Source organism: Mus pahari, chromosome 5, assembly GCF_900095145.1.
Source record: "Mus pahari chromosome 5, PAHARI_EIJ_v1.1, whole genome shotgun sequence".
Classification (NCBI taxonomy): domain Eukaryota; kingdom Metazoa; phylum Chordata; class Mammalia; order Rodentia; family Muridae; genus Mus; species Mus pahari.
Genome location: NC_034594.1, coordinates 145,506,431 through 145,523,923, shown reverse-complemented (window position 1 = coordinate 145,523,923; position 17,493 = coordinate 145,506,431). Strand labels below are relative to the sequence as shown.

General features: G+C 38.4%; 1 protein-coding gene across 1 annotated transcript; it reads right to left on the bottom strand.

Moving 5' to 3' along the window:
- Positions 1-921: 921 nt before the first annotated feature.
- Positions 922-1,957, bottom strand: LOC110322433 (olfactory receptor 10J5). The gene has a single exon (XM_021199103.1). It carries the CDS (start codon positions 1,932-1,934, stop codon positions 1,005-1,007), a length of 930 nt encoding a protein of 309 aa, XP_021054762.1. The 5' UTR covers positions 1,935-1,957; the 3' UTR covers positions 922-1,004.
- Between the last annotated feature and the right edge of the window lie 15,536 nt (positions 1,958-17,493).

The following is a 17,493-nucleotide window of genomic DNA, read 5'->3' as shown; positions in this document are numbered from 1 at the left end:
ACTAGTTCAGGTGGGAATATCCATGACATAAAACATTCCCCAAATCATCCCTATTGAAAATGAAAAACAATGTACTATGAACCTGATAATTTTAACATAAATACCTGGAGAAATATGAAGCTTGCACAATTTTCTGCAATAATAAAACTTAACTGTTTAACTCAAACTCTGGAATCAGCACCATATACATGCGCGCGCGCGCACACACACACACACACACACACACACATACACACACACACACACACACAAGCAACTCCAGTTTCACTTCAGCTGCTATATAAACTTAAAAACTAAAGTTTCCATAGGTTGAAAAGAACCATTATAAAAAGTATGACAATCAAAACATAGCTACAGAGAACTTTCCTCAGTATGTTTTCTTTACTGCTTAGCCTCTGGAGAACAAGGAATTGTTGCTTTGAATGTACAGGGGGAAAAGAAATATACATAGAAATAGATAATAGTTAAAGAGTTAATGTAGCTAAATAATGAAATATGGGTCCTTTTTTCTTACAAATGTCTTTACTTCTCAATCAATAAGAATTGAGAAATCCTGTCTAAAATGAATAGATTTTAACTCATCAAAACAAAAGCCTTCTCTTCTGTGCGTGAAGAAGGAAATGAAAGCTGCTGTCCCTGAAGTTCATTGTGCATAGACCTCTTCCTACAATTTTGTACTTGTCTCTTCTCCACATTGAGACTAGATAAAGGACTTGACTGTCTGAAAGTCTATAAAAGTGGAATCCAAAGATGTCTCTAAACCAAAACCATCCAGAACTTAAAGAAGTATGTTTAATCCAATATAAAATGATTCTTGTATCTGAGATCCAAATATTAGAGTCCAAATTTTGCTTTCTGACATCACTGAGACATTAAAAATAAAGGCATTTCTACTCTCTGACGTTATTATCTAGGCACCGTATTTGATGAGCATGTAGATTATGTCTTATTGGTGAGAAGACATACTTGAGCTAAAGTTCTCCTGATAAAAAGTTTCAAATCATTTAAGAAGTGTTTCTGCCCACAGCTCTGCATAGTGCATCTTTGACTTCTTTGTTCCTGAGGCTGTAGACAACAGGGTTCAGCAAGGGAGTGATGATGGTGTAGGTCACAGAGAGAAGAAGGTCTTTTTCTACTGAACTTTCTGACTTGGGTTTGAGGTAGGCAATGGAGGCACAGCCATAGTGGATGATGACCACAGTGAGATGAGAGGCACAGGTGGCAAAGGCTTTCTTCTGGCCTTCAGCGGACACAATTTTAAGGATGGAAGAGACAATGAGGGCATAGGAGATAAATATCAGCCCTATGGGCACAAGAATTACAAATGAACTTACACCATAATTGATTATCTCATTGACAGTGGTATCAACACAAGAAAGTTTCATTACTGGGTATATGTCACAGAAAAAGTGCTCCACCACTGTGCCACAGAAGGGCAAATGGAACATGGCTGGCACATGGAGGACCGCCATCACCAAGCCAGTGCCTAAAGACCCACAAACCAACAAGGCACACATTCCCTTGCTCATGATGATTGCATATCTCAGAGGCTCACAAATGGCCACATAACGATCATAACCCATTGCTGTGAGCAGAAAGCAGTTGTTGGTAGCCAAAGTAACAAAAAAGAACATTTGGGTTGCACAACCTGCCAAGGATATGGGAAGGTTGTCAAAAATCAGGCTAGAAAGCATTCTTGGGACAATGACCAGTGTGTACATAATCTCTGAGCTTGCCAACATGCTCAGAAAGAAGTACATGGGAGTGTGAAGGTGGTGGTCCGTGTATGTGATTGACACTATAATGATGTTTCCAGCCAGAGTTAAAATGTAGATGGTTAGGAAAACCACAAAGAGGGTTATCTGATGCTTTCCAAAGCTAGAGAATCCCAGGAAGATGAACTCTGTCACTTCGGTGAAGTTCTTTCTCTGCATTCTGTACTATTGGTGTCTAAAACGGGAAACTTTAATCAGCAATTGATATTTAAAGTAATGAATAATGATAGACTACACTGAGAAGGTGAATAAAATGTCTCTCCTTTGTGAGGAGTCACATCTGGAGTATTTGTCCCTGAAGAAGAAACATTTACACACCCGTTTAGAATTTAAGTGTATAAACATTAGCAAAATGTCCTTTGCAAAGGAGACTTTGAGTACATGCTCACTCACACACTGTAGTGATGTTAGGAAGTGAAAGGGGCTAGCAAGTAGACAGTCGTGTTCTGGTGCCCACTTAACACACTTAAAAAGAATTAACACCAGTAAAGGACATGTCAGGAAAATCAAGAAGACAGATGTTTATAGATGAAGTGAATCAGTAGTATGAGGTATTTGGGAAAGATAGACTTTGAAAAAAATGGTTGCTAGATTTGGTGACAAAGTCACTGGAAAACTTTTTACACAATTGTACAGTTGAATTCTAAATGTCAAGAGTTGAGTTCGGCAGGAAAATATGAGCCAGAAATTTCACACTCTCAAAGAAGAGCAACTCTACAGTGGATTCTACCACATTCAGTTCGTTGCAATTGACCTTTGAAAGCTCAACCAAAGAAATGTTTATTTGCTGATTGCAGTAATCTTTTGGGTGAAGTCAAGAAAAGACCTGTGAGTGAGAAAACAATTAGTTTCCACTGTGATCAAGAAGATTTTAAGACACTGTGAGGTATGGAAGAAAATATAAGTTCCATTGTTAAGAGGCAAAGAGTGGGCAATGTATTTGAAGCCAATTGAAAATCACCAAACAGACAATTTGATGTGACTATGAGAGTCACAGAAAACTAGCCTCTTCTTTAAAAGAGAGAGTGGAGGTTTGGTTGTCTATCATGCATGAAGACTTAGGTTCAGTTTCCAAAGATGCATGAAGTTGTCATGGTGGCACACATGCAGGTAGAGGCAGAAGGACTGGAAGTTTTAGGTCATCCTCAACTATCTTGTAAGCTCAAGGCCAGCAGCCTAGAATGAGAGAGACAGTGACAGAGACAGAGGCAGGCACACACTCATACACACACACACACACACACACACACACACACACACACACACGCGCGCGCGCGCGCGAAAGAGAGAGAGAGAGAGAGAGAGAGAGAGAGAGAGAGAGAGAGAGAGAGAGAGGCAGAGAGAGAGACTGTAAGGATAGCACATACAGTGACTATTTCATTATTCCTGTTTCATTTTCAGTATTACTGAATAGATTTCTTTTTCTCATGATCACTGATTTGTTGCCTGTTGGCATCACGTGTTCATGCTTATGAAACCATTCACTCAAGTGTCACTGAAGAAGTCTCCACTACAAAAGCTGTCAGGCTGTTTTTCCTCCTTTCCTTGTTCTTTGGTTTGACACGTCTGACCCTAGCTCCTGGAAACATTCTTGAGCCGTGGTTTCCATGACACCACACTATGTATCTGTCATCCCTGTGCTTATTTAGTTACTGTCCATGAATCTCTTTATTGTGACTGTATCATGACATACTTGCTCTATGCATTCTCCTTTGCTCCTGATTTCTCTAGCCATTCTTTAAACTTCAATTTTCTCTGCTGTTTCTATGTTGATTGCTTTCACATATCTATGTTTACAACAATATTTCTCAAATATCTAACTTAATTTGTTCTTGACTTTTGTAGGTCGTGAAATCATAATGAACTTTATATAATTTTTAAAACAAATTCTATATTATCCTATCTCACTTTTGTAGCTTCTTCAGTGACTTCGTGACATTAATCTAGTCGATGCATGTGGGCATCCTGGAGCCCCACCTACTATATGTAAAATGCAGTAGACTTTTCTTAAAGTATACCTTATTCTGTCCCAGTTTCTAAATCCATAGTTGCCTGCCTAATGTTAAGGTACTCAACCACCTCTTATGATCTTAGCAACTGCTAACAGAGGCCTAAGGATTACACGTTCACAACCAACCTCAGCTACTCTGAAAGATCCTGTCTCAAAATGACAAAAATCAATGATTAAGGTATCTAATCCTCTAGCTAAGAAACAAGCCATATTCTCATCCTGAAAATCATAAGTCTACAGTATGACAAATTTGGAGAAAGAGCTATAAACTTTAGGACCAGCCCTCCTTCAGTTACTATATTGATCAACATGGTGTAAGACAGAAAACAAGCACAGGCAAGTAGGACTCCATTAATCACCAGTTCTGTGGTTCTCTGTGGCTACTGTTTCGTTGCTTTCTATTCATTTTCAGAATTACAAAGACAGACTTTTACTCTCAGGCTCTGTAATTCCTAGCAAGTTGGGTTTATTAAGTTTATCTTCATAAATCCATTAACTCAAATGCCTCTGAAGAAGTTTCCATCCTTAAAGTTATCAGCCTTGCCTTTTCCCCCTCTTATTCTCATTCTTCTCTGCTTCATTGAACGTTTCTGCCCACTGCCCCATGAACACATAGAACAATGTAATGCAGAATTCAAACATATATCTAAAGGGCTAAGGTGTCTCAATTGTTCCTGGAATGAGCAAAATACTCATGAAGGGAAAATGAAACCTCATATTTTAACCCATGACTTTTCAGAAATTATTTTAAATAAATCATAGGCATGTATAAAAGGTAAATCCATAAAAAATTCTATACAAAAATAAGAGATGAAAATTTGTGACCCTCAAGTAAGGAAAAGGTTCTTAGGGAAGTAACAAAAAGCCTGAATTAAAAGACAACAAATTACAGCTTAGACTTCATCATTGTTAGAAAAACAAAAAGACAAACTATGCCCTAGTAGAAAGCATTCACAACACAAAACTCTGAAATTATTTCCTGATATATAAAGAATTTTGCAAGTCAATAATAAGACACATTTTAAACTGGATAATATGCAAACATATACAAAAATACATAAAATACCTAATAATCACATGAAAGGATCCTGAACAACATTAGCCATTGGAGAGATGCACAACAAAACCACAGTGAGATACACACCTACTCAAATGGCTAAAATTAAAAAGCCTAACAACATCCAACACTGTAACCAAGAGAAAGAACTGGGAGTCTTAAATATTGGTGGTTGGAATGTGAAGTGTTACAGCCTATTTGGAGAACAATATCACAATTATTATTATATTAAATCTATACCAACATCCATGACTGTAATTTTCCTGGGCATTTACACAAGACAAACAAACAAACAAACAAAACGTGTCCACAAAGGGATATTCATATTTAGATGTTCTAAGAGTCATTTTCCTAAAAGTACAAGGTTGCAAACAGTGAAAATGTCTAAATTATGAGATAGCTATATAAAGAAATATTCTCAGCAATATAATTAAAAGTAAAATTAGCCTGGAGTAAGAACTGGTTCAGCAGTTGGAGTACTTCCTTCTCTTACAGAGAATCTGGGTTCAATCCCCAGATCTTAGAGATCTGAAGACTTATCAAAATGCACAAAATGCATAATAAAAATTGATGCGCTGTATATCGCTCTATGTATTAGACTTTTTGCATTCCATTGTATGACATCATATTGTATCACACAAAACTGTATAATTCCATGTTGTCTTTAGGATCTTGCACATGCTAAGCAAACACTCTACCACTGAACTACATCCTTATCCTCTTACATCATATTAAATTGTAACATTTTACCTACTTCCCCAGAGTTAATACTTACAATATTCTCATTTGACTATTAGTAAGACTAATTCTTGGGGTAAGGATTGGAGAGAGTCACTAGGAAAAACTGGAATTAGGAAGCACTTAGAAAATCTGGATGTGGATCTGGAGACGGTGGATGTTGAAACATGAGATCTGGGACAAAGCACTTGTCTTTGTGTGTCTACAGTGGCTTCAGCTGCAGAGTTGGAATTGGAGATTTAGGCAGAATGTCTGAGTTCTAATATACTAGTCATACACTGCTTTTGCAATCTGAGGAAGACATCTCTAGTGGTCTGATAAGGATTATCACAGCATTCACTGACTTTCTTGGAAACTCAATTAGTTTTCACGCCAAGCTCTACTCTAGAAATAACCTTCCCAAAGCACAGGAGTATTCCAATATCCATTATCAAATCTGTGCCTATATACATTTTGTTCAGTCTTACCTGGAATGCCCTTTAGTCCTTACAGCCCATTCAGATTCTAGGTCCTTAGTACATAGAAGAAATGTCCTCATCCTTCCCAGTACACATCTACATTCCAGAAGAAGTTATATTTTCATTCTTGCCTTTAAGACTGTAGAATTTTCAATCCTATCAAATGCAAATACATTTGCTTTTAATTTTTAAAATAGTTTCATATGAGCATTTTGAGACTCAGCTCATTGCCTACCACATCCATGAAAGCCTGTCATAATAACCCAATTCCTCATCCCCATTTCTCTCCTAAGGATTGCACCCACTGGTGTGCTGGATCCTGATTGTTTTACCTCAGCACAGCAGCAGGCTGCACACACCATTTCCCAGCTCCATACTCAGACATTGCATGTTTGCCACATTTAAATCTATGGAAAAAAATTTTTTTTATCTCAGGGACTAACAAATATTAAAAATCAAAACTTGCTTATTTCTGAGAGTTGGTTGTTGGTGTTTACCTTATGTCACTTAGGGTAGTTTATACACCACTGCTTTGTGCAGGGTTTTCTGCTGTCTCCTGGGAGGTAGCCACTTTTCAAGTCAGAGTGTCAACTCTCCAAATATGTGCTAAGATTTCTGCGTCCAACTCAAAGTAGCACTCAACACATACTCACTGGCTGAAGAATCTAGAATTCTCGGTGCAATTTTAATTTAGTTGTTTGACAAAGGGGCAAAGGTACTACTCATAAAAGTAGTGGGACCTAGGAAAGAGGGAGGCCTCAATACAGCATCCTCCTGAATGAAGAGTGGTTTCTTTCTCCATCCTTCTTCACATCTTCCTGCAGGGCATCAAATACATGGCAAATCTAGAATAGTGGTGCAAGAAAGAGAGGACAACAAATTCAGAGAGTTTTCATTTAGTGAATAAAGACTGTGGTGAATGGCAGAGACAGGGTGTCAGTGGTCAGATCGTTATTAGATGAATTTTCCAACCCTTGCTTCTGCCTTGTGGTCAGTATATGCACTGCCCAAATTGGTGTTAGGTGACGCATTAGCAAAACATCTGTGTCCCAACATTACCTCTCACCACTGGGCCATCTCCCTTTTCTTGTTGCATAGATGTCAAACTCACCAGATATTCAATCAGTTGCTTAAGTCAATCCCCAAATCTAACACCCAAGTAACTGTGAAACTGAGAAACGTGTTTAGTCTTGCCAACTTTCAGTTGCATATGTCAGTTACATAGCAGTGGAGCTGATGTCAAAGAAACATTGCAAGGATTAAATCAGCTAATCCATTTAAAGTACTTAGGACACAGTACATGCTCAATAATTGATGTCTTACATGATCTTTTGTGTGGATTTTTAATCAAAGGGAAGATATTCAGGAATTTTTGAGAAACAATGAAAACCACAAAAACATATGAAATAATGAAAGTTGAGAGGGAAAAGAGATTTGGAGGGTTTGAATGGTCTAATCTATCAATAAAGTAACTCTGAAAGAAACTAATGAACCAAAAGTTGGTCTAGCCAATATTTTGGTTATGAAGGCTATATGTCAAATAAAACAGGAATATAAACATTTGAGAATGGAAATAATTTACTGTTAAATACATTGGTACATATAAGAAATCACATATGTTTTCTAAATCTTAGTTAACTTGCTATATAGTGGAAATTTTTTTAATGAACCACTTGGATCAGCTTCCTGATGTGTACATATACCATGATATATAAATGACTACTGCAGAAAACAGAGAAAGAAAACTCTCGAACCACACCTCCTGAGACTTGAGAGCACAGTTCTAAGCTACCACAGATGCATAAAGCAACTTCTTTTCAAATCTGTGATTCTGAGTGATCTAAGGATGGAAAATGCTTGATAGGACACGACTGTAGGAAAGAATCTGAGAAGCTGCTGTTACGGCTTGAGCCCAACAATCATTTCTGTGATGTCTAATTCTAGGTCTTGCCCAAGAATGAGCACGGGACCAATTGGGACTAGAACTGGACTAATAAGAACACATGGCATTCCCAATATATGTCGAATCTGTTTTGGCCACATCTTCAAAAACAACAACAAAGACAATGAAATTAAAAAGTAATTGTTCCTCCTCAAAGCCAAATCTCATAATTGCTCACCTCTCTTCAGATCCAGATAGGGTGCAGTTCGAGAAACAGTGGTGTTTAGCACGACATAGTTCTTACCCAGGCTCTGAAAGTGGGGCTAATAGAAGAAGAAGCTTCTGTGATTTCGGAGATCAAGAGAAACCCTCCCAAGGAAGCAGCACTATCTACCCCGCCCACCTATGTCTCCTTTCTTCATGGTTCCCTTGGTATCTCAGGGGAACCAGAAAAGTCGTGTCACAAATAGATACCAGGGGATTTTATTTAAAACAGAGATTTTTATTTGTCTCAGGTGTTGACATTTTGGGACTCCCCAGAGACTGCTTCCCAGGTGTTTTTTCTTCCTTTCCTTCAGAAGTTTCTGAAGATGTTGTGCATCAGTTTTCATCCAATACAATCAAATGCCTTTAACTCTCCACAGTATGGTTTTATATCTTAGGTATTATGACCAATGCAGCAGTAGATGTGCAAGCATTTCTATTGTATGCTGATATATTCTTTCAGGGATATACCCAGGAATTATGAAACTGAGTCAAATAGTTCTATTTTTGTTGTTTGAGGAAAGTCCACAGTTACTTCATGATTCCTTAAACTGCACCAATTTACTTTCCTGGCAATAATGTATAAAGATCTCCTGTCTCCACATCCTTGCTAGAACTTATCCAGTATTTGTATCTTTAAACAAAATCTCAACATATTGAAATATTGTAGGAGACCCCTGCACAACCTTTTCCCAGATTCGCAAGTTGCTGGCATTTTGTTCCATTTGCCTCATTAGGTGATATCTAATAATATTGAAGTAGGAGACAGTGTGTTTCTCGTGTCTAAATAAATCAGTGTCTGCTTCTTAAGGGAAAAGAAATTATCTTATATAACATAATCAAATTTTAAATATCTTAACACTACTATCTCATCTTAAACACTTACTGTCAAAAACAAAATAGGACTTAGAGCTTGGCATTCCTTGTTTTAGCAGGGTATTTTGGTTGGTCAGTGGAAGAACTCGCCATTTGGACCTTTTTTTTTTTTTTCTAAAAGAAAATGTTTTTATTATTGCTTATTTAGTACACTGTAAGGAGTGAAGCAGCAGACACAGCAATAAGAATCCAAAGGGACATGAGTCCATGAGGAGCAAGGATCTCGTTGTTGGAGAAGTCCTCATTCATTGCAGTGAGCCACTGTATGTGCCCCCATTGCTGGATGGATATGTTATTACCAAGAAAAAGTGGCCAGGTCTGTGACATCAGGTAGAAGCTAATTGTGTTGACCTTACCATTCTGATGTCCTGCTATTTTTCCAGAAAAAAAAAAAAAACAACAACAACAACAACAACAAAAAAAAAAAACGGTGTGGGTTTTTTATTTTGTTTTGATTTTTGTGGGTGTGGGGTTGGGGAAGTGTTGCTTTGGGGACAGGCTTGTACTGAGAACCTGTTTTCTTCCTGGTCTCCAATTAATGACTTCTCTCCACACATGACACAGCTCCAATGTTTCCCTTTCTGCTCTGGAAGGAACGTCATTTCTTCTACATTTCCAGTGACTTTGGTATTGTGTAGTATCTCTTGGGGAAGAAAGGGCACTAGAGTCAGAAGACCCTACCCCTCCCTTATGCCTCATTAAAGACCCCCAACTTGATCAAGAGCACTATTCCAAAGCAGCCAGCCCCCTGGGATTGACCGATTACCCAATATAAACATCTATCCCTTTGGAAACTCTGCAATGTTTGTCTCTTAATTTTCTCCATGACCCAAATAATCACTCTTACTTTTCCTTGGTCATAGCTCATCTATCATGTTTATCTTCTGTAGTAAAATTATACCTTATCTGTCTTCTCTTTTCCTGTTTTCTCAAACTTAGAGAAAAGCTCAAAGTACAGTGGCTTTTTCTAACAGCTCGAGAATGGTTAGTAAATGCATAGCTCATTTCTCTGAAAACTTTCAGTTTTCCTTGAAAACAAGGACACCCTTCTTAGTGAACACAAGGTACTCACCCAGACCAAGGAATACACTTGTCAATCACAAATAAATCAAATTCAGAATAATTCAGAAACAAACTTTTCTCTTCCTTAAATTTAATTTTATTTGTAAGTCATTTTTTACACTCGATATTCCATTTCCCGCCCCTCCCCTCCCCTCCCACCCTCCAACTGCTCCACATCCCACACCTCCTCCCCACAACACCCCATCTCCACATGGCTGCCCCCACCCTCCACTCCATCTAAACTCTAACCCCCCTGGAGAGTCTCTTAAGGGTTAGGTGCATCATCTCTAAATGAACATAGACCTGAACGTTCTCTACTGTATGTGTGTTGGGGTCCTCATATCAGTTGGTGTATGCTGTCTGTTTCGTGGTCCACTGTTTGAAAGATCTTGGGGGTCCAAAGTAATTAAGACTGTTGATCCTCCTATAGGATTGCCCCTTTCCTCAGCTTCTTTCAGCCTTCCTAATTCAAGAACAGGGGTCAGCTGCGTCTGTCCATTGATTGGGTGCAAATATCTGCATCTGACTCTTTCAGCTACTTTTTGGGTCTTTTGGAGGACAGTTATGATAGATCCTTTTTGTAAACGTTCTATAGCCTCAGTAAGTGTCAGGCCTTGGGACCTCCCTTGAGCTGGTTCCCACTTTTGGCCTGTCGATGGACCTCCTTTTCCTCAGGCTCCTCTCCATTTCCATCCCTGTAATTCTTTCAGACAGGAACAATTATGGGTCAGTGATGTGACTGTGGGATGGGAACCCCATCCCTCACTAGATATCCTGTCTTCCTGCTAGGAGGTGGGTTCTATAAGCTCCCTATCCCTACTGGCATTTCATCTAAGGTCCCTCCCTTTGAGTCCTGGGAGTCTCTGACCTCCCAGGTCTCTGGTGCACTCTGGTGGGTCCCCCCCAAACTCCTATTTCCTGAGGTTGCATGTTTACATTCTTTCTGCTGGCTCTAGGGGCTTCAGTCCTTTTCCCTCACCCAATACCAGTTCAGGTTCCCCTCTTCCTCCACTCCCCACCCGACTGCTTCCACTTTCCCTCCCAGCCCCCTCCCTTCTTGCCCACTTGTGATTGCTTTCTTCTCCCTCCCAAATGGGACTGAGGCTTCCTCACTTGGGTACTTCAGTTTGTTCAGCATTTTGAGTTCTGTAGACTGAATCTTGGGTATTCTGTACATTTTTTTTGCTAATATCCATTTATTAGTGAGTACATACCATGCATTGCATGTCCTTTTAGGTCGGAGTTACCTCACTCAGGATATTTTCTAGTTCCACTCATTTGTCTGCAAAACTCAGGATGTCCTTATCCTTAACAGCTGAGTAGTACTCCATTGTGTAAATGAACCACATTTTCTGTATCCATTCTTCTGTCGTGGGACATCTAGGTTGTTTCCAGCTTCTGGCTATACAAATAAGGCCACTATGAACATAGTGGAACACGTGCCCCTGTGGCATGGTACATCTTTTTGGTATATTCCCAAGAGTGGTACAGCTGGGTCTTCAGATAATCTATTTCCAATTTTTGGAGGAACCTCCAGATTTATTTCCAGAGTGGTTGTACCAGTTTGTAATCCCACTAGCAATGGAGGAGTGTTCCCCTTTCTCCACATCCTCTCCAACATGTGTTGTCACCTGAAGTTTTGAACTTAGTCATTCTGACTGGTGTAAGGTGGAATTGCAGGGTCATTTTGATTTGCATTTCTCTGATCACTAAGGACTTTGAACATTTGTTTAGGTGCTTCTCAGCCATTCGAGATTCTTCAGTTGTTAATTCTCAGTTTAGTTCTACACCCCAATTCTTATTGGGTTGTTTGATTTTTTGATGACTATTTGAGTTCTTCATATAGTTTGGATATTAGCCCTCTATAGGATGTGGTGTGAGTGAAGTTTTATTCCCAATCTGTAGGTTGCTGATTTTTCCTATTGAATATGTCCTTTACCTTACAGAAGCTTTTCAGCTACATAAAGTTCCATTTATCAATTCTTGATCTTAGAGCATGAGCCATTGGTGTTCTGTTTAGGAACTTTCCCCCTGTGCCAGTGACTTCAAGGCTCCTTCTATTAGATTTAGTGGATCTGATTTTATGTTGAGGTCCTTGATCCAATTAGACTTGAGCTTTGTACAAGGTGACAAATATGGGTCTATTTTCATTCTTCTACATATAGGCAGCCAGTTAGACCAGCACCATTTATTGAAGATGCTTTCTTTTTTTCCATTGTATATTTTTGGCACCTTTGTCAAAAATCAAGTACAGGTAAGTGTGTAGTTTTATTTCTGGGTCTTCAATTCTATTCCATTAATCCAAATGTCTATCTCTGTACCAACACCATGCAGTTTTTTCAACTATTGCTGTGTAGTAAAGCTTGAGGTCAGCGATGGTGATTCCCCCAGCTGTTATCTTATTGTTAAAAATTGTTTTCAATATTCTGGGGTTTTTTGAATTTCAAGATGAATTTGAGAATTGCTCTCTCCATGTCTTTGAATAATTGTGTTGGAATTTTGATGAGGATTGTATTGAATCTATAGATAGATCTTGGTATGATGGTCATTTTTACTATGTTAATTCTTCCAGTCCATGAGCATGGGAGATCTCTCCATTTTCTGAGATCTTCGATTTCTTTCTTGAGAGACTTGAAGTTATTATTACACAGGTCTTTCACTTCTTTGGTTAGAGTTACCCCAAGATATTTTATGCTATTTGTCTCTATTGTGAAGGGAATTGTTTCCCTAATTTCTTTTTCAGCCTGTTTATCCTTTGTATAAAGGAAGGCTACTGATTTATTTGAATTAATTTTATATCCAGACACTTTGCTGAAGTTGTTTATCAGCTGGAGAAGTTCTCTTGTAGAATTTTGGTGGTTGTTTATGTATACTATCATATCATCTGCAAATAGTGATACATTTATTTCTTCTATACCAATTTGTATACACTTGATCTCTTTTTGTTGTCTTACTGTTCTAGTTTACACTTCGAGTACTATATTGAATAAATAGGGGAGAGTGGACATCCTTGTCTTGTCCCTGATTTCAGTGGGATTGCTGCAAGTATGTCTCCATTTAATTTGATATTGGCTGTTGGTTTGTTGTAAATTGCTTTTATTATGTTTAGGTATGGGCCTTGGATTCCTGATCTCTCCAATACTTTTATCATGAAGGGGTGTTGTATTTTGTCCAATGCTTTTTCAGCATCTAAGGAGATGATCATGTGATTTTGTTTCTTTGAGTTTGTTTATAGTGGGTTACATTAATTGATTTTTGTATATTAAATCAACCTTGCATCCCTGGGATGAAGCCTACTTGATCGTGGTGAATGATGGTTTTGATNTGTTCTTGNATTCAGTTTGCAATAATTTTATTGAGTATTTTTGCATCAATATTCATAATCAAGATTGGTCTGAAGTTCCCTTTCTTGGTTGGGTCCTTGTGTGACTTAGGTATTAGAGCAATTGTAGCTTCATAGAATGAGTTAAGTAGTCTTCCTTCTGTTTCTATTTTATGGAATAGTTTGAGGAAAATTGGTATCAGGTCTTCTTTGAAGGTCTGATAGAATTCTGCACTAAGTCCATCTGGCCTGGGCTTTTTTTTTTTTTTTTTTTTTTTTTTTTTTTTTTTTTTTTTTTTTTTTTTTTTTTTTTTTTTTTTTTTTTGGGGGTTTTTTTTTTTTTTTTTTTTTTTTTTTGGTTGGGATGTTTTTAATGACTACTTCTATTTCCTTGTGTGGTATGAGTCTGTTTAGATAGTTTACCTGCTCTTGATTTAACTTTGGNATGTGNCATCTGTCTAGAAAACCATCCATTTCATCTAGATTTTCCAATTTTGTTGAGTATAGGCTTTTAAAGTAGGATCTGATGATTTTTTGAATTTCCTCTGTTTCTGTTGTTATGTCTCCCTTTTCATTTCTGATTTTATTAATTTGGATACTGTCTCTTGACCCTTTAGTTAGTTTGAATAGAGGTTTATCTATCTTATTGATTCTTTCAAAGAGCCAGCTTTTGGTTTTGCTGATTCTTTGTATTATTTTCTTTGTTTCTATTTGGTTAATTTCAGCCCTGAGTTTGACTATTTCCTGCATTCTACTCCTCTTAGGTGAGTTTGCTTTCTTTAGTTCTAGGACTTTCAGGTGTTCTGTTAAGTTGTTAGTGTAAGATCTCTCCAGTTTCTTTACCAGGGCACTTAGTGCTATGAACTTTCCTCTTAGCACTGCTTTCGTTGTGTCCCGTAGGTTTGGGTATGATGTGTCAATATTTTTATTAAGTCCCAGAAAGTCTTTAATTTCTTTATGTCTCCCTTGACCAAGTTATCACTGAGTAAAGATTTGTTCAGATTCCTTTGTATGTGGGCTTTCTATAGTTTTTACTGTTATTAAGACCAGCCTTAGGCCATGGTGGTTTGATAGGATGCATGGTATTATTTCAATCTTCTTGTATAGATTGAGGGTTGTTTTGTGACCAATTATATGGTCGATTTTGGAGAAGGTACCATGAGGTGCTGAGAAGAAGGTGTATTCTTTTCTTTTTGGGTGAAATGTTCTATAGATATCTGTTAAATCCTTTTGTTTCATAACCTTTCTTAGTTTCACTGTGTCTCTGTTTAGTTTCTGTTTCAATGACCTGTCCATTGGTGAGAGTGGGATGCTGAAATCTCCCACTATTATTGTGTGGGGTTCAGTGTGTGTTTTGAGTTTTAGTAATGTTTCTTTTATGAATTTGGGTGCTCTTGAATTTGGGGCATATATGTTCAGAATTGAGACTTTCTCTTAGTGGATTTTCCTCATGATAAATGTGAAGTGTTCTTCTTCATCATGCTTGAAAACTCTTGCTTGAAACGCTATTTTATTGGATATTAGGATGGCAACTCCTGCTTATTTCCTTGGACCACATGTTTGGAAGACTTTTGTCCATCCTTTTACTCTGAGATAGTGCCTGTCTTTGTTGTTGAAGTGTGTTTCTTGCATGCAGCAAAATGCTGGATCTTGACTGCATATCCAGTCTGTTAGCTTGTGTCATTTTATTGGTGAGCTGAGTCCATTAATATCGAGAGATATTGAAGAGAGATGACTGTTGGTTCCTGACATGTTTGTTATGTAGGTGGTTTTATGTGCTTGTGGCCCTGCTTTTGACTTTGTAGTGAGATGCTTAATATCCTGTCCTTTCTTTGGTGCAGGTATCTTCCTGTGTTGGAGTTTTCCTTCCAGGATCCTCTTTAACGCTGGGTTGGTAGAAAGATACTGTTTGAATTTGGTTTTGTTCTGGAATATTTTGTTTTCTCCATCTATGTTGATTGAGAGTTTCGCTGGATATAGTAGCCTGGGCAGGCATTTGTGTTCTCTTAGAGTCTGAATACCCTCTGACCGTGCTCTTCTGGTTTTCATAGTCTCTGTCTAGAAGACTAGTGTAATTCTGATAGGTCTACCTTTGTATGTTACTTGGCCTTTTTCCCTTATAGCTTTTAATATTCTTTCTTTGCTTTGTGCATTTAGTGTTTTGATAATTATGTGATGAGATTTTCTTTTCTGGTCCCATTTATTTTGTGTTCTATAGGCTTCTTGTACCTTTATGTCCATCTATTTCTTTAGGTTGGGGAAGTTTTCTTCTATGATTTTGTTGAAGATGTTTTTGGGTCCTTTGAGCTGGAAATCTTCACTCTCCTCTATTCTGATAATTCTTAGATTTGGTCCTTTCATTTTGTCCTGAATTTCCTGGATGCTTTGGGTTAGGAGATTTTTATGTTTTGAATTTTCTTTGAGAGTTGTGTCAATGTCTTCTACCATATCTTCTATACCTGAGATTCTCTCTTCTATGTCTTATATTTTGTTGGTGATACTTACATCTGTAATTCCTGACCTCTTTCGTAGGTTTTCCATTTCCAAGTTTGCCTCCATTTGCATTTTCTTTATTGTTTCTACTTCCACTTTTATGTCTTGGATTGCTTTATTCAATTCCTTCACCTGTTTGCCTGTGTTTTCCTGTATTTCTTTCAGTGAGTTATTGATATCCTCCTTAAAGGACTCTATTATCTTTATGAGATAGGATTTTAGGGCAGATTCCTGATTTTCAGGTGTGTTGTTATATTCAGGGCTTGCTGTGTTGGGAGAACTGGGTTCTGATGATGCCCATGTATTTTGGCTTCTGATGCTTATGGTCTTGCACTTGCCTTTTACCATCTGGATATCCCTGGTGTTTGTTGATCTAGGTGATTGTATGGAGTCTGCCTCTTTTGTCCCTGGGTTGCTTCAGGTCTCCTGGTAGACCTGCAGCCCTGGCTGTATCAGACCACCTTTGTGGTCTTCCAACTGGGGGCTCTTCACAGGGGCAGAGAAGCTGCTGCTCTGTTGCCCTGGCTGCAGTAGATCTCCTGGAAGGCCTTCAGACAACTGTTCTGAGTGCAGTGGGTCCTAGAGGATTTATCAGGATACAGAGTCTTCATGGGAGCAGACCAACTATTGGTCTTCTCCAGCAGCAAGGACCAGGTAGAAGAGATGGGAGGGATGGTAGGAAGGGGAGTGGTATTTGGGGCGGTTGTTAGGTGATGGGTCCCGAGTCCACCAGGCTCCCAGCAGCAGTTCCAGGACTCAGAGCAGGGGTGGGATGGTTCTTACCAACTGCTCAGAGTGCAGAGGGTCCTCTAGAATGTATTGGGCTGTGGAGTCTTCAGGGGATCAGGCCAACTATGAGTCTGCCCCATCAGGAAGAACCAGGAAGACAGGGGAGAATCAAACTTTTCATTTACTATTTTTTAGATCTATCAAACTCTCTCAGTCTGGAAAAGCCTTTCCTTTTTTAAAATTATTTGTTTGCTGTTTTTCATTACCTTAAAAATTCCCAAAGATTACAGTTTAGCGATTGTCTTAAATACCCTCAAATTTTAGATTTTTCTAGATTTTTCTCATGGTTATGTTTGTGGTTTTGCTTGTTGACAATACAGAACTTTTTATTGCTTATTGCATGCTAACAAGAGACAAAATTCTGAATTATTCTTTCTCTCTTTGTTTGTTTGTTGTTTTCCATGCTGTGAATGGAATTCAGACTCCTGTGCATGTTAGGTCAGTGCTATAGGGTTGAACTATACCATTAACCTTGCATTTATGTCTCTTTTAATATATAATTGAAATCATTTTAATACAGTATATTCTGGTTATGGTTTCCCATTTCCTCTCCAACTCCTCCCATGTCCTCCCCACCTACCTACCAATGCAAACCCTCACTCTGGCTTTCTCTCACTTTTATTAGGATACAAATAGGTATGGGATGAGGAGTAGGAGAAGGAAGAGGAAGAAGAGGAGGAGGAAGAAAAGGAGGAGGAGGAGGAGGAGGAGGAGGAGAAGGAGGAGGAGGAGGAAGAAGAAGAAGAAGAAACGCATATGCATCCTT

What these genes read in the sequence shown, in the direction of transcription:
- LOC110322433 (XM_021199103.1), bottom strand. Translation starts at nt 1,934, where the DNA reads ATGCAGAGAAAGAACTTCACCGAAGTGACAGAGTTCATCTTCCTGGGA.